Here is a 27,225-nt window from a genome sequence, read left to right as displayed (position 1 = left end):
ATCAATGCCAGAGCTAATGTTATGATCCTAAATACCCTAGTGTCATCAAGGGAGTAATTTAGATGCTAAGTTTGTAATCTTCATTTAATACTTAAATTTTTCTAATCAAATATATGAGTTTTGAGACTAACATCCATATGTCTCACTGAACCACTGGTCCTTAAAATACCGAGGGTCACGGACTTGTTTGAATACCTACAGGACCTAGATCTGAAGCTTCGGTTTCATGATACCAGATTAAGATCTTCTGCATAAGTAGCATGTAATTATTTATACAGATACCCCAAATAGTCTACCACACTGTTTGGAAAACAAATTTAATTTTTAACTCTAAATAAGAAATTACAATTTTAATGTAGTATAGAAGAATTATAGAAGTATTTCTAAACGCTTCTTCCTTTAAACTTCGACTAATTTTGCTTCATGCAATGGAATTGGAATAAAGGCAGAAATTCGTATTTATTTGAATACAACAGCATGTCTTAGAATAGTCGTATCTCAGATAACATATAAAGTCCTGAAATTAGTTAATATTTTACATTTAAAAATAAACAGCCCAGTGGCACAAGATTAAACCCCAGACTCCAGATAAAAAATTTGGCATATTCCCCCATTACGTTTGCAGCTACAAAATACCAGCTGCTATACAGAAATTGTGTATTATTCATGGGGAGAAGAAACCAAGCAGTCATGGTGGCCACCTTTATCTTCTTTGACATTAACTTATCCTCTATGAATCTTGAACAAATGGAGGTAGGTAGTGCCCCTACACTAAACATAGGAAGTACCTGAGTAAATATATTATCTTTAAAGGAAATGATCACAGATGTGTGATACATTTGCTTTATTTAACAATCTTACCCTAAGTATCCTCTCTTAAAAGGTCCAAGAAACAGTTCTACAGCAGAAGTGAACCCTAGAATAGATGTACCCAGAGGACAATTTTCCAGGATATCAGCACAACTGCCAATCAATTTCCACTCAGTCACAGAACCCATTTTCACTGAACCCTATAATGATTTCCTTTCGAAATTCTATTCTCTCCTTTTCCTCTCAATATTATCTTAGTTTAGCATATATCTGTCAAAGATTTTTCTCTTCCAAAAAGACAAGCACGGTGATCAGGGAGGGCCGTGTGGAGGCCAGCCACCACCCAGCTCCAAAGTGTAATGGTTGTGTGACCTTGTGCATGTCATTTAACCTCTCTGCGTCTCACATACGTTATCTGCAGTGGTACTGACCTCATAAAGCTGTTGTGATGAGTGAGTAATGTAAAACTTACAGAGCAGTGCCAAGCACATAGTAAATGATCAGAAAGTTTAAACTATTATCATTCCAGTTTTTCCATCAAACCAAACAGAATCCTCCTAAGCAGCCCAGGGATTACAGTGGAAAACCAAATCAGAGGTAAATCGAAGGATTAAGCATGTTCAGAAACACTGCCTTATTAACTTTTTACTAAGATATAATGATTAAATGTAAAGACACTACAATCAACTCCTAGTTAGTATCTGGAATAACTACATATATGTGTATGTAAACCCAAACATTTATTTAGAAGATTCAAAAAATTAGTATTTGTCTTGCTCTTTCTTCAGACTGTCCTCTCAATTTTCAATACTGCCACATAATTTTATAACTAAATTTTTATTACATTTGAACACTTCAAAGAGCTATAATTTTGAAATAAATTTTGCTATGATAGAGAAAATCTACTCAGAAAGTACAGTATACATGAATTTACAGTATCTGTCCAAATATTACCAGCATATAAATTATTTTGTAAAGTTATTTCTTACACAGGATGTAAAATGCCAAAAAAAAAAATGGAATTTGTATTCAGAATAGAAGCAATATTGGCTCCTATACGCTAAAAATATAAGACATTTTTTTTCTAAAGCACTCTAGATACAAATATTAACTGTATGGGCTGAGAACTTTTAATTTCAATGTAATTCAACAAGGTACACAAGTAGAGCTCTATAAATATATCCCTTATAATAACCATATGCAAAACCATTTTATCACAAATACTACCAAAACCCTCTGAAAAACATAATCTACAAACACATTTTTAAAGAAATTCTTAGTTTTAACAACTACAAAAGCAATGAATATCAATAAAGCTATTTGGCTTAAAAAAATGAAGGGCAGTGTAATGTAAATCCCAATACTGCAAAGTTGTTTTTTGAGGAGGCAGTCTTGAGTTTCTTAATACAAGGTACTAAACATTTCCAAAAATAAATAAGACTTATTCTATACAATTTAAAGTCGTCAGCTAGAGCTCTAAAAAGAAAAATTAAGCAATAGATGAAAAGTAGGTATGCAGAATTAATGGTATAAAGTATGATTTTTATACAAAATGTACCATTCTTCAAATGTGTAAGGCTTGATATGAATTTTTTGGACTATGAGTGTTGCACATCATTTTTAGAGTAGTCTCAAACCATTCAAAACTCAGAATTTTTATAACGTTTCGATATTTCTGAAGTGAATAAATATGGTATAGGATGCAATTTAATGTCTACTTATCTATACTGTTCCACCCAGTAAAAATAAACCTTTTCTGAGCTCAGGAAAGAATGTATCTTTTGAATGCTTGATCTCTCTATACACTCTACTTTTAGAAATGTCAGAATTTTGTAATATGAATTAATACCCATCAGGAATTGGCCCAAGTTTAAAGAGAAAACAAAAAGGAGACGTAAGATGTCAAATAGTCTTAAGTTTGCCCTATGCGATTATACAGTCATAATTACTTTTTACATGAAAGGAAAGTGCTTTAAAGTAAAAAAACTTTTGTAAAAGTTATTAGTATTATTAATACTTAACATCCAAGTCCAATTTTCCAAATTAGTTCCATTTTATCCATTTCCTTTGAAAAGTACCCTTCTGCCACAATGTAAACAAAAAATGGTCCATAAAATGGGACATTACTCACATCATAATTTGTGGTATGGGCCCTTAAATCAAGACCAAATCTTCATTAACCCAAGTTAGAGAGATTTTATCTCTTGCACATGCCCAAAGTAACTAATATCAACTCACTTTTTCTGTAAGCCTTGAAGAATTTTTATTTAACATAATGAGAGGTTTAATAACATATTAAATACTACGTAGCACTCTTCTGTTGCTGTTCACCAACTGTTTTTATGACGATAACTCCGAGATCTGGAATGTGATCGAAAATGAGAGTGTTTTGCTGTTTGTGCTTTAGTTTCAGAATTGGTAAACCCTTTGGGAGATTTACATGGGGATCTTGCTATGGAGTCAGAATGTCTTCCATGTGATCTTGATTTTGTTCCTGAGCTGGTCTGCTTTTGAGGTGAGCTTGATTGTGATTTTCCTATCGACTTGGACCTTTTTTGCAAGGACTTGGACCTTGACCGTCCTCTAGAACCAGAATTCCTTCTTGGGGTTCTTGACTGCCTTGCTGAGGTAGATCGCCTTGGTAGTGATTTGGAGCGAGATTTAGACTGGCTGTAAGAAAATCGCCTGTGTCGGGACCTGCAAACATCCATAATATCAGAGTATATATTTCACACAAAAATAGTTAATAGGTTAGGAAACAACACTTTAAGGAACTTACATACTTGACATAACATTAGTTATGTTTTTACTGGATAAGCTAAAAGAAACAACTCTAATTTTATCATGCATGCTTCTGGTTCAAACATAAGTACAAGTTTGTAATATCTGACCAAAAGATTTTGACTTTGCTAGATATCAATATATCTTATGAGCCAGTTCTGAAAAATATATTTATTTTGCATATTTAGTCTGGGTTACATAATCCTAAGAGGTTAGAAAATCTGAAGGGAAAAAAAAGAAAGAAAGAAAATATTTAAAGCTTATCAAATGTTTATAAAGACAAAAACCTAGATGGAGGACTTCTGAATCTTGCCATGACAGAGCAGCTTGTTCTAGACTAATCTTCCCATAGGAAAGAGCTATATAAAAAAGCTAGACAACATTTATAAAACAACTGTTAAAAGGCATTGGAGAATTACCAACACAAGCAGAACTCGAGGGGTTACAAGCCATAGCTCTTTTCCTAAGACCATTTTCCAAATGCCAGCATGGGAGACTTGAGCCCAACTAGAAAACAGCTATTGGACTAAGCTGCAGAGACAGAAGTTAGAGTTCAGGGCCATGAAAATGGCTAGGACTGGAGAGACGAAAATCCCAGAGGTAAGGACACTGCAGGCAACCCCCACCCCCTAAGATCTGCCTACAAGTTCTCCTCAGTCGCTGGCCGTCTTCCAAGTTGCACATGCACAGGATTAGACTCTAAGAGGTCAGCAGAAAACAGCAGCTGGAAGATTTAAGAACTTAGCTGAGCAAGAGGGAGGGGATATGGGGATATATGTATATGCATAGCTGATTCACTTTGTTATAAAGCAGAAACTAACACACCATTGTAAAGCAATTATACTCCAATAAAGATGTTAAAAAAAAAAAAAAAAAAAGAACTTAGCTGAAATTTTCTCAGATACAGAGTTGCTGGTGAGAGAGGCTGGAATTCAAGCCCCCCAAAACGTCAAGGAGCCTTGAGTGACAACGCAGGCTTTCAATTAAGAAGCCAGAAGGGCCTCATCCTCCAGGTTAAGGGTCATGCCCTAGGAGTAAGTGTAAAGCTGAAATGGATCAGCCTTAACAGTCCCTCAAACCAAGCCTTGACAGGATCAAGGTGATCTGCCAATGCTCTGCCCGCTAGAAGAAAACAGCTTTCTCTGGAGAATCGTATCATCCAAAACCTCTATATCTTTCAACAGTAATGTCCAACATCCAATAAAAAATTATGAGGTATGTGAAAAACAGACAAAAATGACTAAAAGCTAAGGAAAATAAAAGACAAAAGAATGAGACCCAAAATAATTTGGATATTGGCATTATTCAGAAAATAATTTTTAAAATTACTATGATTAACATGTTCAAGAAAATAAGGGAATTCCCTGGCATTCCAGTGGTTAGGACTCTGAGCTTCCACTTCAGGGGGCCCAGGTTTGATCCCTGGTCAAGGAACTAAGATCCCACAAGCCACGGGGCACAGCCAAAAAAATACAAAAAAAAAGAAAAGAAGACGAAAAGACAAATAAATAAAAAAAGATGGGGAATTTAAACAATACTGGAATCTATAAAAAGAATCAAATGGACATTTTAGAACCAACAACATGATATTCGAACTTAAAAAGTCATTAGATGGGGCTTCCCTGGTGGCGCAGTGGTTGAGAGTCTGCCTGTCAATGCAGGGGACGTGGGTCCGCGCCCAGGTCTGGGAGGATCCCATATGCCGCGGAGCAACTGGGCCGGTGAGCCACAACTACTGAGCCTGCGCGTCTGGAGCCTGTGCCCCACAACAAGACAGGCCGCGTCGGTGAAAGGCCCGCGCACCGCGATGAAGAGTGGCCCCGCTTGCCGCAACTAGAGAAAGCCCTCGCACAGAAACAAAGACTCAACACAGCCAAAAATAAAAATAAATAAATAAAATGCTGGCTTAACTCCTAGAGAGTTTCATTAAAAAAAAAAAAAAGAAAAAAAAGTCATTAGATGGATTTAATAGCAGTCTAGATACAGCAGAAGTAAGAAATAGCAAACTGGTCATTAAAAAAATATTATAGTGAAACACAATGAGAAAAGAAATTTTAAGAAATCCAGAACAGAGCATAAGAGTTATTTGGTACATACTCACGTGGCCTAAGGGAAAAATTGAATAAGGTACAAGCAATGTTTGAAGAGATGATGGCCTAGAATTTTCCAAAACTAATGAAAGGCATAATAACTCACAATTTCAAGGAACTCAGTAAACCTCAGGTAGAATAAATACAAAGAAACCTATGCTGGGCATGTCACAGTGAAATTGCTGAAAACCAAAGTAAGAGAAAAATCTGAAAATCTGCTAGAGAACAGTAGACACATTACCTTCAAAGGAGCAACATTAAGACTGACTGTGGATATCAGAACAATGGAATGACATTATTAAAGAAAGAAAAAAGCTTCCTGCCAACTTATAACTCTATCTTCAGCAAAAATATCTTTCAAAAATGAATATAAAATGAAGATGTTTTCAGACAAACTGAGAGAATTCACTGCCATTAGACTTGTACTCTAAGAAACGGTAAAAATGCTTCAAGATGAAGGAAAATAATCCCAGGTAGAAGCATGGAACTACAGGAAGGAACAAAGAGCACTGGAAAGTATAAACATATTGATGTAGAATATATTTTAGAATAAAAGCACAGTCTTTTATTTTTATTTTTTTTAAAGCACAGTTTTTTAGAAATTATTGTTTCATTCCTGTTGTAGACAGTTGTAGAAAACAAAATGGGAAAAAAAATTCTAACATAAGAAACAAAACAGGATGCATATAAACACTACTACATATAAAATAGATAACCAACAAGGACCTACTGTATAGCACAGGGAACTACACTCAGTATTCTGTAATAACCTATAAGGGAAAAGAATCTGAAAAAGAATATATATATATAAATGAATCACTGTGCTGTACACCTGAAACTAACAATACACTGTAAATCAACTACACTTCAATAAAACTTAAAAAAAAAAAAGGATGCTATATTTGGACTAGGGGCAATTTTAACATTCTTCAGGAATATTTAGGAGTATATACACATTCACTGACACAAATTTAACAAAGATTTATGGAATATCTGAGTAAGGGACTACTGATAAATGCTAGGGATATTAAGCATTAAGACAAAAGTCCTTGCTCCACAAAGAGTTCACAGTCTAATGATAGCAGCAAACTAGTTTTTTCCCACATCCACTAAAGGCAAAAGCAGTGACCTCTTTTTATCTACGGTAATACACCACATACACTGAATGTATTTATAGTACATGTTAGACTTACCTATATGCTGACCCATACACATACACACACACACAATCTGATCCTTATGAAACTTAAGAGCTGGGTAACATTTGCATTCTCTATAATACAACTTTACAAATAAAAAACACTGAGGTCAGAGAGGTTAAGCAATGGTCTTATAACTAGAACAGAGAAGAACAGCATTGTCTTGCAAGAAAATGTGGTTTTTTTCTATTTATTTATTTATTTTTTTTGGACGCTCTGCATGCAGGATCTTATTTCCCCGACCAGGGATCAAACCCAAGGCCCCCTACAGGGGAAGTGTGGAGTCTTAACCACTGTACCACCAGGAGTCCCCGTTCTTTCTATTCCTGATACTCCATGATGACTGGGATAACTGACAGACTTCTTTTTTGTTTGTTTTTCCTCCAGCCAAGTAGTATACTTTACTGCCACTAGAAGGCAGAAAATGCTGTGAATGTTCTGGTTAATCAAGGCTCTATCACATTTGGAAACCGCTTATATTCTTAATGAATTAGATGGGCAATTTTTTCCTTTTCTTTTACAAACTAAGTCTTTTTCACCAAGGCCAGGAGATATTATTCAATAAATTAGGGCAGTGCTGCTTTAGGTACAATATTACATCTACTTTGACTTTTTGGTTTATTAACCATTCATTAATTTATAGTAACGTGAACTGTTGAACATCACTTTCTTACTATTCATGTCTTTCGTGAAGCCAGAAGCAGTACCATTGGTACTGGTGTGACTTTCCTATACACATGGCATGTAAAATTTCTTAATTTGTTCCCACATTTTAGGTTCTATAAATATAACTTGTATTTGAGTATATCAGTGTCAAAATCTCAAATAATCAATCAGTAGGAAAATGGCTCTCCCTTGGCCATGGAACAAAATGGATTATTCTCCACAGACACAAGGGAGGTTTATATTCTTACACTATCAAAGTACGATAAAAAGAATCAAATTCCAGAACACAGTATGACTGTTCCTAAATATTTCTTTACCAATCTTGGTGATGGCTCAATCCTGACCTCAGTTCTTCTGGCTTATAAAAGGAGCTTAAGGCTTCCTCCTACTTGCATGCCTCCCTCAGAATGAGCCAAGATCAAAGCATTTGATTCATACCCAAGGAGAGGGACTGAGCTGACATGTAAGATTCTAGGGCTCTGAAGAGGCCACATTTTCTAGTAATCAAGATTCTTGGGTATTTCTCTCTGCCTATCTTTTCTTTCCACTTGGCTGGAGGGACTGGAGCCAGGCCACTTCACAGTCTTGTTTTTAGAACTGGGGACTTGGGGCAAAGACTCTCTGTCTAGCTCTGGTACATATACCCTATGTTGGGCTTTTCCTTATCTAGGCTCTTGGAGTTGAGGAATGGAAGGACTGGAGTGAAAGCGAGCAGTTCTGCAGATCATTTTTGATTTGAGGCTATGTCGTCATGGGACAGCGTAGGGGTACGACATATGGCCCAGAAAGCCAACTCTTTTTCTTTCTTTTCTTTTTTTTTTTTTTTTGGCTGCACAGCTCAGCATGTGGGATCTTAGTTCCCCAACCAGGGATCAAATCCTCGCCCCCTGCAGTGGAAGCACAGAGTCTTAACCACTGGATCACCAGGGAAATCCCCAGGAGAGCCAACTCTTATTACTCATAGAAAGAGGATGCTAGTGTAAACGCTGATCATTCTTCAAGGGCAGAATTCACCTTAAAATTCTACATGCCTATGAAAAAAATCACAGCATTAAAACTCAAGATAAATAGTGCCTAAGTGTTTAGGCATTTAGGTATGCTAGTACAATTTCAGTTATTACTTAAATAGATTCACCAAGTAATTAATTTCCATTGTGATTTACTATTATTCTAACAGAAACAAACTCCTAGCAGGCAAAATAGATAACTTGTAAATATCTTTTTCTGAAAAATCTACCACTTTTATGTCTTCTTCCTACAATACTACCGTACTTGGACTTTATTCTTGAAAATAATTTGCCTTTTATAAATATATTGATTTACATTAACTTTAGTCAACTTCCTTTCACAGTGATTACACTGTATTTCTTATGAGTTTTTAATCATAAGACTTCAAGATTCTTAATCTGGGGGTTCATTTAGGAAAATTTTATTTTTTTAAAATCCTCATTTTATTTGTCAAGTATACACTTTTTAATTTTTTGTTTTTTCCTCAGTATATATTATCTTTCTACTAAAAAGGTTAAAGTTAAGTCTGTCATGAAATGAAAACACTGTAAGGTATCTAATAAACCCAAGTTAAAATAACAATATATGACAAATAGAGAAGAGCATATCCTTCTACAAAAGTTGATTCTTTATGTATGTTAAATAAAATGATTCTGGTGGCCTGTTTTTGAAAACTCTTTAAAATGTTTTCCACTTTAAAATTAAGAAAATTAAGTTTTCAATCCCCTTGTATTTTGTACTCACTCTTTAAGGCTATCAGACCGCCGCCTATTTCTTCCCCATGAAGAACTTCTACTTCGAGTTCTCCTTTGGCTGGGGCTTCTTGATCTCCTATGATCACTTGGAGAACAAGGGTGACGTTCTTTTGATTTCATTTGGCCTGGTGCTAGAATATGAAATTCAAGATTTATAATTCATTACCTGAAAACCTCAATAAATAACCACTCAATAAATAAACCACTCGAATAGTATATTCTGAAAGAATTTTAAATTAAAAAAATCTGTCATTGCTGAAACTCATTCTGCTAAATAAACAAGATCCACTATTTAGTCACACTTACTTTTGCGATCACCTTGTGCAAACTGTATTTCAATCTGACGGCCACATACCCACTTTCTATTGAGGTTATAAAGAGCATCTTCAGCATCACGAACATCTTCAAATATGACTAGCTGTTAAGGACACTTTGAACATCAGATATCAAATAAAAATATTATTTTTAAAGAATTATTTACATGTGACATGAAATTATTAGGAAAAACAAGCTCAAGTCATTAAGCTCACATCTCTAATATGAATAATCAGAAAAAAATGTCACTTATTATCAAAACAAATGCCCCATTATGATTCAGAAGAGTGAATCTAAAAATAAAAAAACAGAAACAAATCTCTATATTTTTAATGTATACATCAGTGTAGCTGTAGTATGCATGTATAATTAGAAACTATGAGAAAAAGATAAGTCCAACATTGGTTAGTATTATCAAATAAACTGTTTAGGACTCACTCCTTTCTCTTAGGTAAAAGATTTATCAGGTTTTTCACTGAAAAAAAATCAGCATGCAGAAATCTTTATTTTGAAATTAAAATTACTCTTTCATTAAAAGGCTTTTTAAATTAATTTAGGAGAAATTACTTATAAACAAAAGTGCACACATATAAGTGAGCTAAAACATATATTCAAAACTGATTTGGTTCTTTAAAAATGATATTTAACTTTGAACCTACTGCTTTAAAATATCTTTATGTTTTTATTATTTGGGATATGATTATAAAAGAAATATATAAACAATCTGCAAACATCTGGAATTACATATATTGATTCCTAATACCCCACTAAACTCCCTTATCTATATAAATTATATATTAAACCTAAATAAATGGAAACAAATTATATAAAACGACTAAATAGCTGTATTTCAGGAGGTTGTTGCTGGTTTAACTTTTTCAAAAATAGAAAACAGAAAAAGCTCAAGTAATGCAATACAAAATGAGACTTTGGCAATTACCTCAATGTCACTTGATCTTGAACCTTGACCTTTATTCTTTAGGGCTTGCAAGATGGACTTTATAAGAGACGCAGAACCAACATCAGACTTGGCTTTGATTCTGGAACTCTGAGTAAATGTAGGAAAGCCGAAGTCTCAACCTGGTGTTGGCTTTGTCTTTTGCTTGATAAAGACTTCCCCTCTTCCAGGTCTTTATATCTGTGTCCACCCTCCCTCTTTACTCCTTGATGCTTGAACTTTAGGTGCCTTTTGTCTCGCCTGCTCGGTTTATGCTTGGATTCTAGCTAACAGGTTGGTTCAAACTGAGGGGCGCTTGCCAGCTACTGTGGACTGCTTTAGATTTTCTGAGATAAAGAAATAAACACATTTAATTAGGCAATATTAATCTCATAAAATATACTCCTGAGTACATATATGTATATGCACATGTATGTAGTCTATTCACATGCACACAGTAAAATAAAGGATATTGAACATAAGCAAATCCTCTCGGGCGGCGGGTGTAGAAGTCAAGCGGAATGTAAACGTCTACTATAGGGCCATATCGACCAAACTCACGGCGCAAGTCCTCAGGCCTGAAGTGTTTTAGAAATAAGGTAAAGAAATATGAATAGCTGGATTAAAATATTTTGCCTACAGAAATCCAGTTGAAACCTTCAAAAGAAAGTATATTATCTGGACTAGCATTATCTAAAATTGTCTCTCACAGGAATTACCCAGGGTTTAGCAAAGAAGGAAAAAATAAAGAAAACAACAAATTCTCAGGTCTCATTTTTGGAGATTCTGATTCATGACATCTGGAAATCTGTATTTTTACAAGCAGTCTAGGTGGGCTTTTATGCTTAGTCAGGTTGAGGAAACACTAACCCAGGACATCCACTTTTTTTTTTGCTTTTTTTTTTTAATTGAAGTATAGTTGATTTACAATATTGTGTTAGTTTCAGGTGTATAGCACAGTGATTCAGAGTGTGTATATATATGTGTGTGTGTATATATATACATTCCTTTTCAGATTCTTTTCCCTTATAGGTTATTACAAAATATTGAGTACAGTTCCCTGTGCTATACAATAGGTCCTTGTTGGTTACCTATTTTATATATAGCATATCCACTTCTGAAAGTTACTCCTATTACAAGACTTTTCAATTGTCAATCTATAGAAAGTTCTATTAACTCTTTCATTAAGAACACATTCATCTCACTATAATTTCACATTTATGTTCATTGTTTTCAGATAGCAAGAATTAGATTCTGAAGAAGTCCTAAAATTATTTCTCAGGCTTTAAAGAAAAATGATTGTTTTACTAGTAAACATAAAGCAAAAATAACTACCATAATCTCAAATTTGACAAGTATTTTTGAGTCACTTATATGCTTTCTACTGTGATAGGTACTAAAGAGGGGACACCAAAGAAATACATCGCATAATATTTGTCTTCATGGAGCTACAATTTAACTGAAAAGATAAAATACTTAGCATTAATAGCTGACAGTTATAATGCATTTATAAATTCCCATAACAACAGATGTTTACAGATGTTTACAGATGAGGGCACAGACAAGTGAACTCACCTAAGGTCACAGAGCCAGCAAGCGACAGAGCTGGAAGCAAACTCCCACAGTCTGACACTAATCTGGGTTCGTAACCACTCTACCCTGCTGCCTCGTGGAGATCTTAGGGATTCAAAATCAAGCTATGAGCACAAAACACGGCTCAGAAGATATTAGAGTATGTCAAAACATTGTGTGGAAAAAAGACCCTAAGATGACTGCAAAGCTTCTAACTCAGGCAAATGGAAGAAAGATGGTGTCCATGATAAAAATTAGATAGCTGGAAAAGACAGTTCAATAGAAGAGGGAGGAGAGGCAAAAGAAGAAACTTTCAGGTTTGGAAATGCCAAATTTGAGGTGATGGTGGAACATCCATAAGAATTCTGTAAGCAACTGAAAACGGTGATTATACGAATTATATTAGTTATTTTCTTTTCAAGACTAGAAGTCAGTGATTAATGCTAGAGATTGGATTTAGGAGTTAGTACATAAAGATTCAACTAACACTGACTAAGTAGCCACTATATACCAGGCAGTGCCGGCAATATTATGACAAACTTTATTACATTTTTATTATTTATTATATTTATTTCATTTAATACTCACTATAACACGTTTAATTGTCTGCCTTCCCTGAGAGACTATTAACTTTAGATTTAGAGGACAGTGACAATGTCTTTTTTCTTTTGTTTATTCATTCAACAAATACTTATTGAATATGTACTATGGGCCAGGCTCTAGGAATATGGAAGAGTACAAGAAAAACACAATTCCTGCTCCCATAAAACATAGACTACAGGGTAAAGATTCTCAACCATTCCTGAATATTGCAATCATCTGTGAAGGAGATATTATAGAAACAGGCATTCCAGCCTGATGCATTAATCCTTGACCTAATACGTGCTTCCCATGGTGAGCCCCAGTTATGTTTAAAGTTTTTTAAGGTTTCATAGGCAATTCTGAGGCTCAGGATTGAGAATCGCTTCTAAAGCAGGTGTCTTCACTAGTGTATCTCAGAACCTAGCATAGCTGCTTGGCACACAGTAGGCGCTCAGTATACATTTGCTGTATTAATGAGCAAAGAACACATTGTTACCATTTAATAGTCAAGGAGACAGAGTGAGAGCAGTTACCTTGCCCAGAGGTATACACAGCCAGTAGCAAAGCTAGTATTCAAATAAATGTCTTAGGAGGCAACCAATTCCATTAACCAAATGTGAGTGGCTGACAGAAGAGGACCCTAGATAATATAAAAGAGGCTGGAGCAGTGTGTGTGTCACAGGGGCTTAGAATCCCAGAAGTCTGAAGGAACAAATCTCAAAAGAGCTGGTTCCCTTTCATTGTCTCCACTCCCTCACCTGTGAGCTGTTGTTTTGTTTTCATTTATTTTTGCATTTTTGGTGTGATCTATTTTGACATTCAGAAATGTATAGAGATAATAAAAGAAACACCCATGTATCTACCAACAACATTTATTATATCTCAACACTTGCCCTATTTGCTGTAATTTTTAGTATTTTTTAAGAAATATTACATCCTCCTACCTTAGAAACAATCGTTGGTGTTCCTCATTCCTCTGCATAACTTTGTATTTCTACTGCAAATGCACATAAATGGTATCAGACTATTTGTAAAATTCTGCACCTTTCCTTCTCCTCCCTTGAGATTTCTCCACGTAGCTCTAGTTCACTCATTTTAACTCTGTATTGGTATGGTTATGAATAAACCACAATTTATTCATACATCTTTCTGTGGATGAACATTTTAAAATGCTTCTTTTTTAAACTGCAAACTGTGCTAGAGTGCACATTATGATGCACGTGCTTCCTAGAGCTCTTCAGAGTTCTCTGGGATGTACCACTAGCTATGCAACTGATGGGTTGGAGAGTACAAATATCTTCAGCTTCATTACATGTTCTCCAAAGTAGCCAAATCAACGTAAACTCCCCAAGACATGCATCAGAATTTCTAAGGATCCAACTCCTCACTAACATCTTTTACTCCTTGCCATTCTGAAGGATATAAAGTGAATGTGTATCTCATTATTTTAATTTTAATTTACCTAAACACCAGTGAGGTGCAACATCTTTACATGCTTATGGGTCATTTATTCTAGGGGCAGAATTTCTGGGTTTTTAAAGAGGATGTATGTATTTAATTTCTATGAAAGAGCCAAACAGTTCTGCAAAGTGGTTGCACCATTTTATACTGCCACCACCAACATGTAAGTTTCAGTTGTGCCAATCTTTGTCAACACTTGGTATTGTCAGTCTTTTTAATTTTAGCCATTCAACTGGGTGTTAAGTGGAATCTCACTGTGGTTTTAATTTGCATTTCCCCAACAACAAATGATGCTGAGCACTTTTTCATGTGCTAATTGGACATTCGGATATTTTTCTCTTGAAAGTGTCTGAGTTTTTTGCCCATTTTTAATAATAACATTTGTCTTTTTATTATTGAGTTGTAAAAGTTCATTATTATTCTGAGAAAAAGTCCTTTGTGAGATATATGTTCTGTGAATATTTTCTCCCAGTCTTTGGCTTGCCTATTTACTTTCTTAATGCTATTTTTTAATGAACAGAAATTTTCATTTTGGAGAAATCTAATTTATCAATATTTTTTATGGTAATTACTTTCTTTGTCCTATAAGAAATCTCTGCCTATCCCCAAGTCATGAAGATATTCTCCTATGCTTTCTTCTACAAGCTTTACAGTTTCATCTTTTACATTTCAATTGATGATCCAGTTCAAATTATGTGAGGTAGAGGCTGCAGCACATTTTTTTCATATAATTAGTACATACATCCAGTTGTTACAGCACCATTGTTGAAAAGACTTTCCTTTCTCTAATGGCTTTAGTGCCTTTGTCAAAAATCAAATGACTCTATATGTATGGATTATTTATGGACCCTCTCTTCTATTCTACTGATATATTTGTCTATCCTTAGGCCAATATCAAACTGTTTTGAGTACCGTAACTTTTTAGTAAATCTTTAAGTCAGGTAGTATAAATCTTCCAGCTTCAGTGACCTTTTTCCAAATTATTTTGGCTATTCTAGATCCTTTGCATATTAATATATTTTAGAATTAACTTGTTAGTTTCTATTTTTTAAAAAGCATTTGGTCAGGAGTGCCTTGAATCTATAATATAATCAATTGGGACTGAATTGATAACTTAATAAAATTGCATCTTCCAATCTAAGAACAAAGTATATAATAAAATTGCGTCTTCCAATCTAAGAACAAAGTATATCTATCAATTTATTTTGGGCTTTGATCTCTCTTGGCAACATGTTATAGTCTTCTTCAATGTAAAGGTTTTTACATGTTTTTTTGTGAACTTATTCCTATGTTTTTATGTGTTTTTTTTTTTAAATAAATTTATTTATTTATTTATGGCTGTGTTGGGTCTTCATCATTGGGTCTTCGTTGCTGCGTGCAGGCCCTCTAGTTGCGGCGAGCAGGGGCCACTCCTCGCTGCAGTGCGCGGGCCTCTCATCACAGTGGCTTGTCATTGCTCTAGGTGCACGGGCTTCAGTAGTTGTGGCACGTGGGCTCAGCAACCATATCTCGTAGGCTCTAGAGTGCAGGCTCAGCAGTTGCGGCGCAGGGGCCCAGTTGCTCCGCGGCATGTGGGATCCCCCCAGACCTGGGATCAAACCCGTGTCCCCTGCACTGGCAGGCAGACTCCCAACCACTGCGCCACCAGGGAAGTCCCACCTAAGTATGTTTTTTAATACTAAGATAAATGGAATTAAAAAAATTTTTTCATTATTTGTTTGCTGTTAGTATACAGAAATAGAATTTTCACTAAGTTTACCTCATATCCTAATAACTCACTGAAAGTCATTACTGGTTACTACAGCTTTATGTAAACAAACATGTCACCTAAGAATAGGGACAGGTTTTACTTTTACCTTTATAATTTTTATGTCTTTTTTTCTTGCCTTGTTGCATTGCTTAGGACCTGCAATAAAATGCTGAATAGAGATTGTGAGAGTGGACGTCCTTGTCTTTTAAGAGGAAAGCATTCAGTTTCATCATTAAGTATGTTATTAGCTATAGGTTTTTCACAGATGCCTTTTATTAAGCTGAGGAAGTTCCCTTCTCTTCCTAGTTTGCTGAGACTTTTTATCATGAATCTTGCTGGATTTTGTTTAATGCTTTTTCTACATGACCACTGATATCAATATTAATGCAGCCTCATACACACTGTAACCATAGGCTACTAAGTGTATCCAAGAGAAGTACTTAATGGGTGCTCCCCAACCTAACATGATGATAAGCATCAAAATGGGAATGTTTTGAGATTTCGACATTACTTTGTTCCAATAGAAAACTATATCTGACATTAAAAAGATTACTGTATACAAAATGCCAAGATTTAAAATTAATATTCTTCCTGGTCCACATCTTACTTCACCAGTGAAAAGAAACATAACACAAATTATAAAATTATACAATTTAAAAATCTTTCTTTAGTTCTTATGCTCAATTTCATTCCTAACAAATTTAATGCTAACCTATAATGTGTTTTAATGTCTTGTGCTTTATCATATGTATTAAAATGGCCACTTCAAAGAAACATTTAAAATAAAATTTGGCTTTGTTATAAAACTAACATTAAATAAAATATGAAAACAAGATAAAGGAAACCACTCAAAGGGATTTCTTTCCAGGATCATTTTCTGTAATATATATATATAGATTTCCCCTTCATTTTTTATGTAATTGAAATTATACTGTATTTATAATTTTATACCGTTTGTTTTTTGTTTTTTTTTTAATGTATTTTTTTAAACGCATTGTTTACTTTGTTTATTTATTTATTTATTTCTGGCTGTGCTGGGTCCTCGTCTCTGTGCGAGGGCTTCCTCCAGTTGTGGCAAGCGGGGACCACTCTTCATCGCAGTGCACGGGCCTCTCACTATCGCGGCCTCTCTTGTTGCGGAGCACAGGCTCCAGACGCACAGGCTCAGTAGTTGTGGCCCACGGGCCCAGCCGCTCCGCGGCATGTGGGATCCTCCCAGACCAGGGCTCGAACCCGTGTGCCCTGCACCGGCAGGCAGACTCTCAACCACTGCGCCACCAGGGAAGCCCTATACCGTTTGTTTTAACATATATCCCAATGATTTTCTTTATAAGCATACCAAATGTTAAAGCTAATTTAAAACGTGTCTAGGGGACTTCCCTGGTGGCGCAGTGGTTAAGAATCCGCCTGCCAATACAGGGGACACGGGTTTGAACCCTGGTCCAGGAAGATCCCACATGCCGCGGAGCAGCTAAGCCCATGCGCCACAACTACTGAGCCTGCGCTCTAGAGCCCGTGAGCCACAACTACTGAAGCCCACGTGCCACAACTACTGAAGCCCATGTGCCTAGAGCCTGTGCTCCGCAACAAGAGAAGCCACTGCAATGAGAGGCCCGTGCACAGCAACAAAGAGTAGCTCCTGCTCGCCACAACTAGAGAAAGCCCACGTGCAGCAACAAAGACCCAACGCAGCCAAAAATAAAATTAATTAATTATAAATAACTAAATAAATGTGTCTAGGTGTCATATTGCTAGTTAACTTACACTATATGCCACCTTGTACAAAAATGCTATTAATTAAGGTTACATGTGATGATTCTACTTTCATAACATTACTCAACAGCTGTGCAGTTTTAGGAACGATCCTTAGTGTCTCTAAATCTCAGATTCTTATCTGTTATATAAGGTTACTGAAAATTTAATAAGATAACATAGTACAGTTTTTAGTACAGTGTCTGGTATACAGTGAGTACTCAACAAATGTTAGCGATTATTATAATTTCATTAATACAAACCTCCTAGATTTTGATTGTCCCCCAGTGGCAGTGCTAGAAAGTCGTGAAAAAAATGGAAAAGGAAATCAATAAATCTCAATTATCAGTCTTGATTATCTAGATCAGAGGTCATGTGTCACATGTGTATATGTTTTACTTTGCCTACACCATGTTTAAACATTTAAAACAAGTCCAAATGTCTACACAGCAGTTATCAGCTGAAGCTTGGTAGCAGTCACTGCCCCCTTGAGATGGCACATGTTCTTTTTCATTTGCCAGGGTCCATACCATCCTACTGTCCCTTAACGTGACACCTTCACTCATTCATATTACCCTGGCTGGCCCCTGTGGCCATTAGAATTGGAAACCTTTCATTTTTTTGTAGGCACACTGGAGAGGCTTGATCTTATTCAGTATTCAAGTGGTCTGTTTAACTGTGGGAATTGTTTTAACCTTACCCAAGTTATAAATTTTCTATGTAATATATTGATTAAACAGGTTGAGAGAAGAAATGTAAACACAGGCATCTTTAGGATGTTAAAGTGTATTAACTCACAGTTTACAGTTGTGACATATATATATAATAGCAGGGATCAAATTTTTTAAAAAGACCTAACATTTACTTCTCAAAGGTAAATTATGATGATTACTCCTGATGGCTCTGGAGTCAAGCGCTCCAATATGTTTCCAGCTGTGAAGCCCCAGGTAAGTCATTAACACGCTGACTTGCAGCTTTCCCTTATGTACAATAAGATAATCCTGCATACCTATAAAGTTTGGGATGGGGGGCTGGAGAGTAAATTAAGCAAGCCCAGTGATACGAAAATGTATATTATTTTAGACATTTATTAAAATGTCCACCCGCCCCGGCATTCCTTCTGGCCCCTATTAAGGGAGAAAGACACTGTTATAAGAAGAAGTCATTCCTTAACATCTATGTTCAGGTACTATGTAGACAGAATTCTCCAAAGAGGGGCGGGGTGGTTTGAGTGCATCAGAACCGACCAGGGAAGTCTATCCAAACCGTTATGATGGGTGTTTATATTGCACTCAGAACTTTAAAGAAAAACACAGAAATCTCATTCACTGAAGTTATCCTTTGTATATAGTATAAAACTGTGCAACGAATAAAATTTAACCAGCACCACCTGTAAGTAGACCAGACTACAGGCAAAGGGAATCGTAAGGCCCAAGGTACGCATTATTCCGTAACGCGTTCTCACCATCCCCAATTCCTTCCCATTTAAGAGGTAAGATGCGCGGCTTTATCCCGGTACGGCGACAAAGGGGCGAGACGCAGGCACCCACCCAAGGAACACTCAGGGCCAGAGGCGGGGAGGGACCGGCTCCCGGGCAAGGGTTAGACGGCGCTCCTCCGGTTCTCGCGGTGGGGATGGGTACCGGCCCGCCGCCCAGGTGCCGGGGGCAGTGAAGCGCGACGGGGCCCGGAAGCGGGGCCGCGGCGGGGCGGAACGCCGGCCGGGAGGGCGTAGGCTTAAGTCCCGCCCAGGCCCCGAGTAGCCCGAGGGCTCCCGCCGGCCCCGGGAAGAGCTCCTCCGCGGAGCGCCCCGGCCCGGCCGGCGGGGAGGTGCTAGGCAGAACCGCGGGCCGCCGCCGGGCTCCGCCCCGCGGCCGTTACCCGCCCCTCCCCCGCGCCCCAACCTGCGGCGGCACCACCGCTCACCTGGTGGCGTCCGCGACGTTCCTGACGAACAGGGAGGTGTTGGGGGGCCTCGTGTAGCGAGACATGACCGCTTCCTCCGTTCCCTCCGGGTCTGCCCGTGGCCTCCGGGCTCGCTCCGTCTCCTGCTGCCGCCGCAGCCAAAGCAGCTCCGCCGGCCCCCGGCGCGACCCCCTCCCCTCCGCCTCGGCCCCGCCAGCGCGCAGCCGCAGAGGCGGGCGCGGGGGAAGCGCTGTGCGGCGCGAGTCAGTCCGTGCGGACCTTGCGGGGGCGGGGGCGGCGCCGACGCCGAGCGGGGTGCGGGGAGGGGGCGACGCGGGGTGCCGGGATTCCAGGGCGTCTGAGAAGGGGGCGGTGCAGGAGGCCAGGGGTTGAGGGGATCAGGAGAGGGGGTTGCATGGGGGTCCCGGAGTCAAATGGGATTCGGGGAGGAGACGACTGGGGTCACAGTGTAACAGGAGGGCAGGGACCAGAGCGGTCATAGGGGCTGAAGCAGATGAGCCGGGGGCTAGAGAGCTTCCGGAGAGAGGGTGTCACGATGGGGGGGTGGGCGGGGTGAAGGCTGAGTTCAACCGCGCAACAGCCGCTTGGCCGCTGGGGCCTTCATTCTTGCATCCTCCACCCAAGACCTTGGCAATTGTTCCACCTCCTGTCCCCTTTAGTGTTGAGACTCTTTAGGCTTTCAAACTGGGAGGATTGTTTTCTATGTGTTTTGATTCTTCATCCTTTATTCATTTAGGGTACGCCGTTCAGCTCTGAGTACATTCACTCAAGTGTTTATTGAGCACCTGCTATGCACCAGGAACTAGTTTAGGTGCGTTTTAGAGCAACGAACAAAAGAGGCCAAGTCCCAGTCCTCATAGCGCTTACATCCTTGAGTGAAGACCAGACAATAAAAGAATGAACAAATGCATACATGGTGTAGAAGCAATCAATGAAAATGCAGAGGCAATTAGGCAAATTTAAATGATCCTCTCCCCGTCTCTCCAAAATGTCATATCCATCCCCTTCTGGTTATCCTCCTGCCTTCACATTTGCCCCTGTGGTCAGTACAGCCTGTTACCAGGACTGTAGCCAGGTGACTTGTAATTGTTAGTAGCACCCCTTTTCGTTCTCAGAAGTGGTCGATTTTGGAGGGTAAATAATACGGTCACCCTACCTAGCCCACGGCGGTCTCAAAGGCTGTGAGAGTTTACCAAGGTCGGCAAATGCTTCTGGAATAGTGGCCATTCATTCAAACAGTGATTCCTATGGCACAGCAAGCTCAGGCCTGGCCTGGGAATATAAGGGGTGGGGGAGGGCCCCCATTCTCAGGAAGCTTACAGTTCGGCAGAGGAGGCAGACTCGAATTATGGCACTAATAAACACACAAACTAGGCTAAGGGCTATGAAAAGAGCTACATGCTGCTAGAAGGGTACCTTATGGGGCTTGGCGAGCAGGCCTAGAGGGTCACTGAACTTTTCCCTGAGGAGTCTTGGAGAAATATTTGAAGAATGAAGAGGAGCAATCCATGCACTCGAACAGCATGTGCAAAGGCTTTGAGGCAATACAGGAAATGAAAGGAGGCAAACAGGAGCGTCAAGCTGGAGAAGAACAGGAAAATGAGGCTGCAGAGCAGGCTGGGTGTATGATAGGAAAGTTTGGAATGCTGACTATATGGGTTTGCTAGGGCTGTTGGAACAAACTACCACAAACTCAGTAGTTTAAACTGACAGAAATGTATTCTCTCGCAGTTCAGGGGGCCAGAAGTCTGAAGTCAAGGTGTTGGCAGGGCCACACTCCCTCCAAAGGCACTCGGGGGGATCCTTCCTTGCTTCTTCTGGTCCCTGGTGCCTCCGATCTCTGCTTCCGTCTTCATGCGGCTTTCTCCTCTTTGTCTTACGAGGACACTTGTAATTTTTTTGTTTTTTGGCTGTGCCACGTGGCATGCGGGATCTTAGTTCCCCCACCAGGGCTCAAACCCGAGCCCCCTGCAGTGGTAGTGTGGAGTCTTAACCACTGGACTGCCAGGGAAGTCCCAGGACACTTATCATTGGATTTAAGGCCCACCCAGGTAATCCAAGATGATCTCATCTCAAGATCCTTAATTGTATCTGAAAAGACCCTTTTTCTAAATAAGATCAGGACTTGGTCATGTCTTTTCTGGGGCTACCATTCAACCCACTACACTGACCTTCCAGAGTAAAGAGACTTGGGAGGAGGTGAGAGTTATTAATAAACCTCCCTCCTGACATATTAAGTGGGGTAAAAATTCAGTAGACTCTATGTAAACCATGAACCTATTTAGTTAAAAATATGCGTATTGGTATGTGCATTTATAAATAGAATTGTTTCTAGGTGGAGGCATTACCCTCTGATTTTCACTTCCTTCTTCTTACCTTTGGTATGTCAGATTAATTTATTTTAATTAATTTATTTATTTTTGGCTGCATTGGGTTTTCGTTGCTGCATTCGGGCTTTCTCTAGTTTAGGTGAGAGGGGGGTTACTCTTCGTTGCGGTGTGCAGGCTTCTCATTGCAGTGGCTTCTCTTGTTGTGGAGCACGGGCTCTAGGCACGAGGGCTCAGTAGTTGTGGCTCGCAGGCTCTAGAGAGCAGGTTCAGTAGTTGTGGAGCATGGGCTTATTTACTCCGTGGCATGTGGGATCTTCCGGGACCAGGGATCGAACCCCTGCATTGGCAGGCGGATTCTTAACCACTGTGCCACCAGGGAAGCCCGTCAGATTATTTTTAAAATACTTTTTATAATTGGAAAAACCCTACAAAGCTCTTTGTAGTTTGAAAAAAGCTTTTATTGGCATATCTGAAAAGACTTAGTGACTAGGTAGGAGGTTTTTTTCCTGTTCCTATTGATAGAAGTATTTGAGGAAAGGGACTTAAACTGTGGAAGGAGGTTCAATTAGAAACTTGAACTTTAAAGGTAGCTGGAATTGATTTAAAATAAGTTATGGAGCACACAGCTGTGGAGCACTGAGCCACGCGTCATGCCCTGTGCTGCCCAGACTAGCGAACAATACAGTCAAGATGGCTAAAGGTGACCCAAGAAACCAAAGGGCAAGATGTCTGCTTATGCCTTCTTTGTGCAGATGTGCACTGAGGAACCTAAGAAGAAAAACCCCGAGGTCCCTGTCAATTTTGCAGAATTTTCCAAGAAGTGCTCTGAGAGGTAGAAGACAATGTCTGGGAAAGAGAAGTCTAAATTTGATGAAATGGCAAACGCAGATAAAGTGCGCTATGATCGGGAAATGAAGGATTACGGACCAGCTAAGGGAGGCAAGAAGAAGAAGGACCCGAATGCCCCCAAGAGGCCACCGTCTGGATTTTTCCTGTTCTGTTCCGAATTCCGCCCCAAGATCAAATCTACAAACCTTGGCATCTCTATTGGAGATGTGGCAAAGAAGCTGGGCAAGATGTGTAATAACTTAAGTGACAGCGAGAAGCAGCCATATATCAACAAGGCAGCGAAGCTGAAGGAGAAATACGAGAAGGATGTCGCAGACTGTAAGTCTAAAGGGAAGTTTGATGGTGCCAAGGATCCTGCTAAAGTTGCCCGGAAAAAGGTGGAAGAGGAGGAGGAGGCGGAGGGGGAGGGGGAGGGGGAGGGGGAGGGGGAGGGGGAGGAGGATGAATAAAAAAAACTGTTGACCTGTCTCCTTGTGAATACCTTAGAGTAGGGACCGCCGTGATTGACACACCTCTCGCCCGAGACGTGTCTGTTGCCCTCATTAGATTGAATTACCCAATTGGATCATGATCATATCGTAGTCTCTCAAAGTGCTCTAGCAATTGTCAGTGGTTTACATGAAGTGGCCATGGGTGTCTGGAGCACCCGGAAACTGTATCAAAGTTGTACATATTTCCAAACATTTTTAAAATGAAAAGACTCTCGTGTTCTTCTCACTCTGTGCACCTTGCTGTTAGTGTGACAAGGCATTTAAAGATGTTTCTGGCATTTTCTTTTTTTTTTTTAATTTGTGAGGTGGTGTGTTAACTCTATGGTCATTGGCTAGGAATCACGAGTTCTCAACTGTACATATCTATAGTTTGTAAAAAGAACAAAGCAACCGAGACACACTCTTGACGCTCCTTGCTGGCGTGGAGGCTGTAGGAGCGATGCCTTCCGGAGGGGCCGTAGCTCAGGGTGTGCACTGTGGGGCTGGACCTGTGGACACCGCAGTGGGCATCCATCTAGCTTCAGGTTGTCTTGTTTCTGTATATAGAGACATAGTATCCCGCTGCCATTCTTAGCTGTGGAAAAGGCTGGGGGGGTCAGCTGGCATGAGAAGTGTTTTGGATCCCTTTTAGTTGAAGTGCGGTAGTTTTAAACTTTGTTTTTTACACAAACCATAGAACTCTTCATTGTCAGCAAAGCCAAGAGCCACTGCATTGATGAAAGTTCAAGAACCTTCTGTACTAAACACAATCTGCAACATTCTGTTACTTTTTTTTGTATGTTTAGAATTCTGAAATGTTTTTGAAGTTAAATAAACAGTATTACATTTAAAATAAATAAATAAAATAAGTTATGGACATGGTAACTATGTGAGGAGATGGATATATTAATTAGCTTGACTGTGGGAATCATTTCACTATGTGTGTATATCAAATTATCATGTTGTACACCTTAGATGTATACAATTTTAATTTAAAATAATAAACAAATAAATAAGTTATGGAACCTTAATTCTTTATTTGGTTGTGCCAGGTCTTAGTTGCGGCAGGCAGGCTCCTTAGTTGCAGCATGCAAACTCTTAGCTGCGGCACACATGTGGGATCTAGTTCCCTGACCAGGGATCGAACCCTGGCTCCCTGCATTGGGAGCACAGAGTCTCATCCACTGCGCCACCAGGGAAGTCCCTAATTCTTTATATTGCATGACATGTACGCCCTTCCTATTTCCAAGTCTGATTCGAGGCAACGGAGTGTAAAGAAGCATAAGTAAACTGCTTTCTAGTTGGAAGGCTGGAGGATGGCCGTTATCAGGCATGGACAACTGAAGAATGTTACACAGGGCTAGGCTGTGCCAGCGTCTTGACCAGGTCCTTAAACCAGTTGACATGAGTGACCGATGCAGCTGTGCTTTACCCTTCCCTTGGCGTTTTGGGGTACTCTTAAAGATGCAGGGAAAAAAGGCTTAGGTCAAGACTAATTACCCTGCCTGTCACCAGGTTCACAAACATATTAATATTTACCCTAAGTCCTAGAATTTAGCTAGGTGCATTTAGTAAAAGTATCACTTTAAGAATCATTGCTTTAAGGCATTAAATGGTACCCTACAGGCTTGGGAGAGTTAATGTTCTCTCTAAATTGCCAGAGAATTCCCAAGGAGTATACCACTGGCAAAACCTGATAATTATTTAATAACTATAGCCCCTGTTGTACAGCAGAGTTGAATGTATTGTTCTTTGCAGCAACTACTACGTCCTTTCCATTTAATACAGTTTTAATGGGAATTCCCTGGCAGTCCAGTGGTTAGGACCCCGCGCTTTCACTGCCAAGGGCCAGGGTTCAATCCCCGGTCAGGGAACTAACATCCTGCAAGCCGTGGGGTGAGGCCAAAAATAAATAAATAAAATAATAATAATAATACAGTTTCAAAATTACACTTTATCCTCACCACAAAAAAGAAATAATAATTATGTGATGTGACAGAAGTGTTAGCAAATTGTAATCATGTTGCAATATATAAATGTATCAAATCAATATGTTGTACCCCTTAAATGTACACAATGTTATATCAGTTAAAGCTCCATAAAAATAAATAATTAAACGTTACAACCTAATGCTTCTTGGTTTTTCCCTATAAGAGAGAGACTTCGATTGGAAAATACTTTAGGAAAACAGATAAGGTTATTTCTCATTTAAATAATGTCATTACTTTAGCTCACTTTTCAAAAGTAAACAGATTGTAAACCTCTCCATTGAAATCACAGTTCCATAAAGCATATAGCAAGAAAAAATTCAAAATCTTTTTTCAACTTGTTAAAACTTGTCTTAGTGGACAAATCTTTAAGATCGGTCATCTGAAAGTTATGTTTAAAATAGAGGCACATACGAATTTATTTCTAATGTTTGAAACTTTACTCCTAAGCCCTGTCTCTGGGGAAACTGCTGGTAACACACTTGTTGTCATTTAGAATCTAAGCGCTTATGATTTCCCCCTCATTTTCCACCTACCTTCACACACTCAGCTGGCTATCTCTTCCCTTTTTGTCACTCTGGAGCATCTATTCCAAATGGTAAACAAGAGAAACACTACCCTCTCAATTTCATCTATAGATTTTTTGGGAAGGAGTGTGAAAGGAGAAAATGACTGTTTCTAGCTTATTTGTAAAGTTTAAAATTTAAGGCTACCTCTATTTCTTTTTTTTTTTTTTTTTTTTTATAAATTTTATTTATTTATTTATTTATGGCTGTGTTGGGTCTTCGTTTCTGTGCGAGGGCTTTCTCCAGTTGCGGCGAGCGGGGGCCACTCTTCATCGCGGTGCGCAGGCCTCTCACTGTCGCGGCCTCTCCCATTGCGGAGCACAGGCTCCAGACGCGCAGGCTCAGTAGTTGTGGCTCACGGGCTTAGTTGCTCCGCGGCATGTGGGATCCTCCCAGACCAGGGCTCGAACCCGCGTCCCCTGCATTGACAGGCAGGCTCTCAACCACTGCGCCACCAGGGAAGCCCCTACCTCTATTTCTAATAACCACAGATAATCAAGAGATACCAAGGCTGGTTTATAAGAACAAACAATGTATTTTTGTTTTTTGCTTTATATATATATATATATTTATTTATTTAAAGTTTAGTTGACGTACATTATGTTAGTTTCAGGTGTACTACATAGTGATTTCACATTTACATACATTATGAAATGATCACCACAATAAGTCTAATAATCATCTATCCCCACACAAAGTTATTACAGTATTATTGACCATATCCTTATGCTGTATATTACATCCCCGTTGCTTATTTATTTTATAACTGGAGGTCTGTACCTCTTAACCTCCTTCACCTATTTTGCCCACCCCTCCAACACCCTCTGGCAGCCACCTGCTTGTTCTCTGTATCTATGAGTTTGTTTTTGTTTTGTCCAACACATATTTGTTATTCTACAGCAAACCTATAATCCAGGTGGCTGTATACTCTTACTAACCTTTTTTCCATTTCTTAAGTAGGTCAAAGTAGTCTAATTATCAGGTCTGCAATTAAAGAGTCAAATCATGAAAAACTAGTACACTATAATCAGATTAATTAAAGAGTTTTGTTTTTGACTATCATAGTAGAGAACTAGACCTGACTGAAAATTAAATTGTACTTAGGTATGCAGGAGTGTCTTGAAATCTGTATGATGAAAAGAAAGTACTTTGGAGAAATAAATTCCGGAGTAATGAAGTCAGCTGATATCATCTTATGCTGTGAACTCACTCCCCAACAGATGGTGCTAGCTCACCTCTAGTGAGAGCTCTTCTGGTCTACCCTCCCTTAAAACGTACCATGACCTTGATGGTGAAAACTGATGTGGTGATTTGAATAGAATGTATTGTTAACCTTCTTCTATTGCCCCTGAACTTTGGCTTTTAAGACCTCATTCCGTACAACCCAGTTGGAGAATCTATGGTCGTATCCTCTTGTG

The 27,225-nt window shown here is 38.9% G+C and overlaps 1 protein-coding gene and 1 pseudogene across 6 annotated transcripts; one reads left to right on the top strand and one right to left on the bottom strand.

The window, feature by feature from the left end:
* Positions 1–6: 6 nt before the first annotated feature.
* SRSF12 (serine and arginine rich splicing factor 12) lies at positions 7–20,061 on the bottom strand. 6 transcript variants are annotated; one of them, XM_057528246.1, is made up of 5 exons: positions 19,605–20,061; positions 11,035–11,139; positions 9,616–9,719; positions 9,299–9,440; positions 7–3,507 (listed from the first exon to the last, which is right to left on the bottom strand). In XM_057528246.1, the coding sequence occupies exons 1-5, from the start codon at positions 19,667–19,669 to the stop codon at positions 3,138–3,140; spliced, it is 786 nt and encodes a 261-aa protein (XP_057384229.1). In that variant the 5' UTR covers positions 19,670–20,061; the 3' UTR covers positions 7–3,137. The 6 variants fall into 6 exon arrangements, with proteins under 6 accessions (XP_057384229.1, XP_057384230.1, XP_057384231.1 ...); XM_057528247.1 differs by lacking the exon at positions 11,035–11,139 and adding an exon at positions 10,565–10,908 and having other exon boundaries at positions 9,616–9,739; positions 19,605–20,053; XM_057528248.1 differs by lacking the exon at positions 19,605–20,061 and adding an exon at positions 19,229–19,479 and having other exon boundaries at positions 9,616–9,739; positions 10,565–11,139.
* Positions 20,062–22,624: 2,563 nt separating this feature from the next.
* Positions 22,625–23,232, top strand: LOC103009405 (high mobility group protein B3-like; annotated as a pseudogene).
* The last annotated feature ends 3,993 nt before the right edge of the window (positions 23,233–27,225 follow it).

Source organism: Balaenoptera acutorostrata, chromosome 14 (assembly GCF_949987535.1).
Source record: "Balaenoptera acutorostrata chromosome 14, mBalAcu1.1, whole genome shotgun sequence".
In the NCBI taxonomy this organism is placed as follows: domain Eukaryota; kingdom Metazoa; phylum Chordata; class Mammalia; order Artiodactyla; family Balaenopteridae; genus Balaenoptera; species Balaenoptera acutorostrata.
The sequence above is the reverse complement of the archived record's forward strand: the minus strand, read 5'-3'. Positions and strand labels throughout refer to the sequence as shown.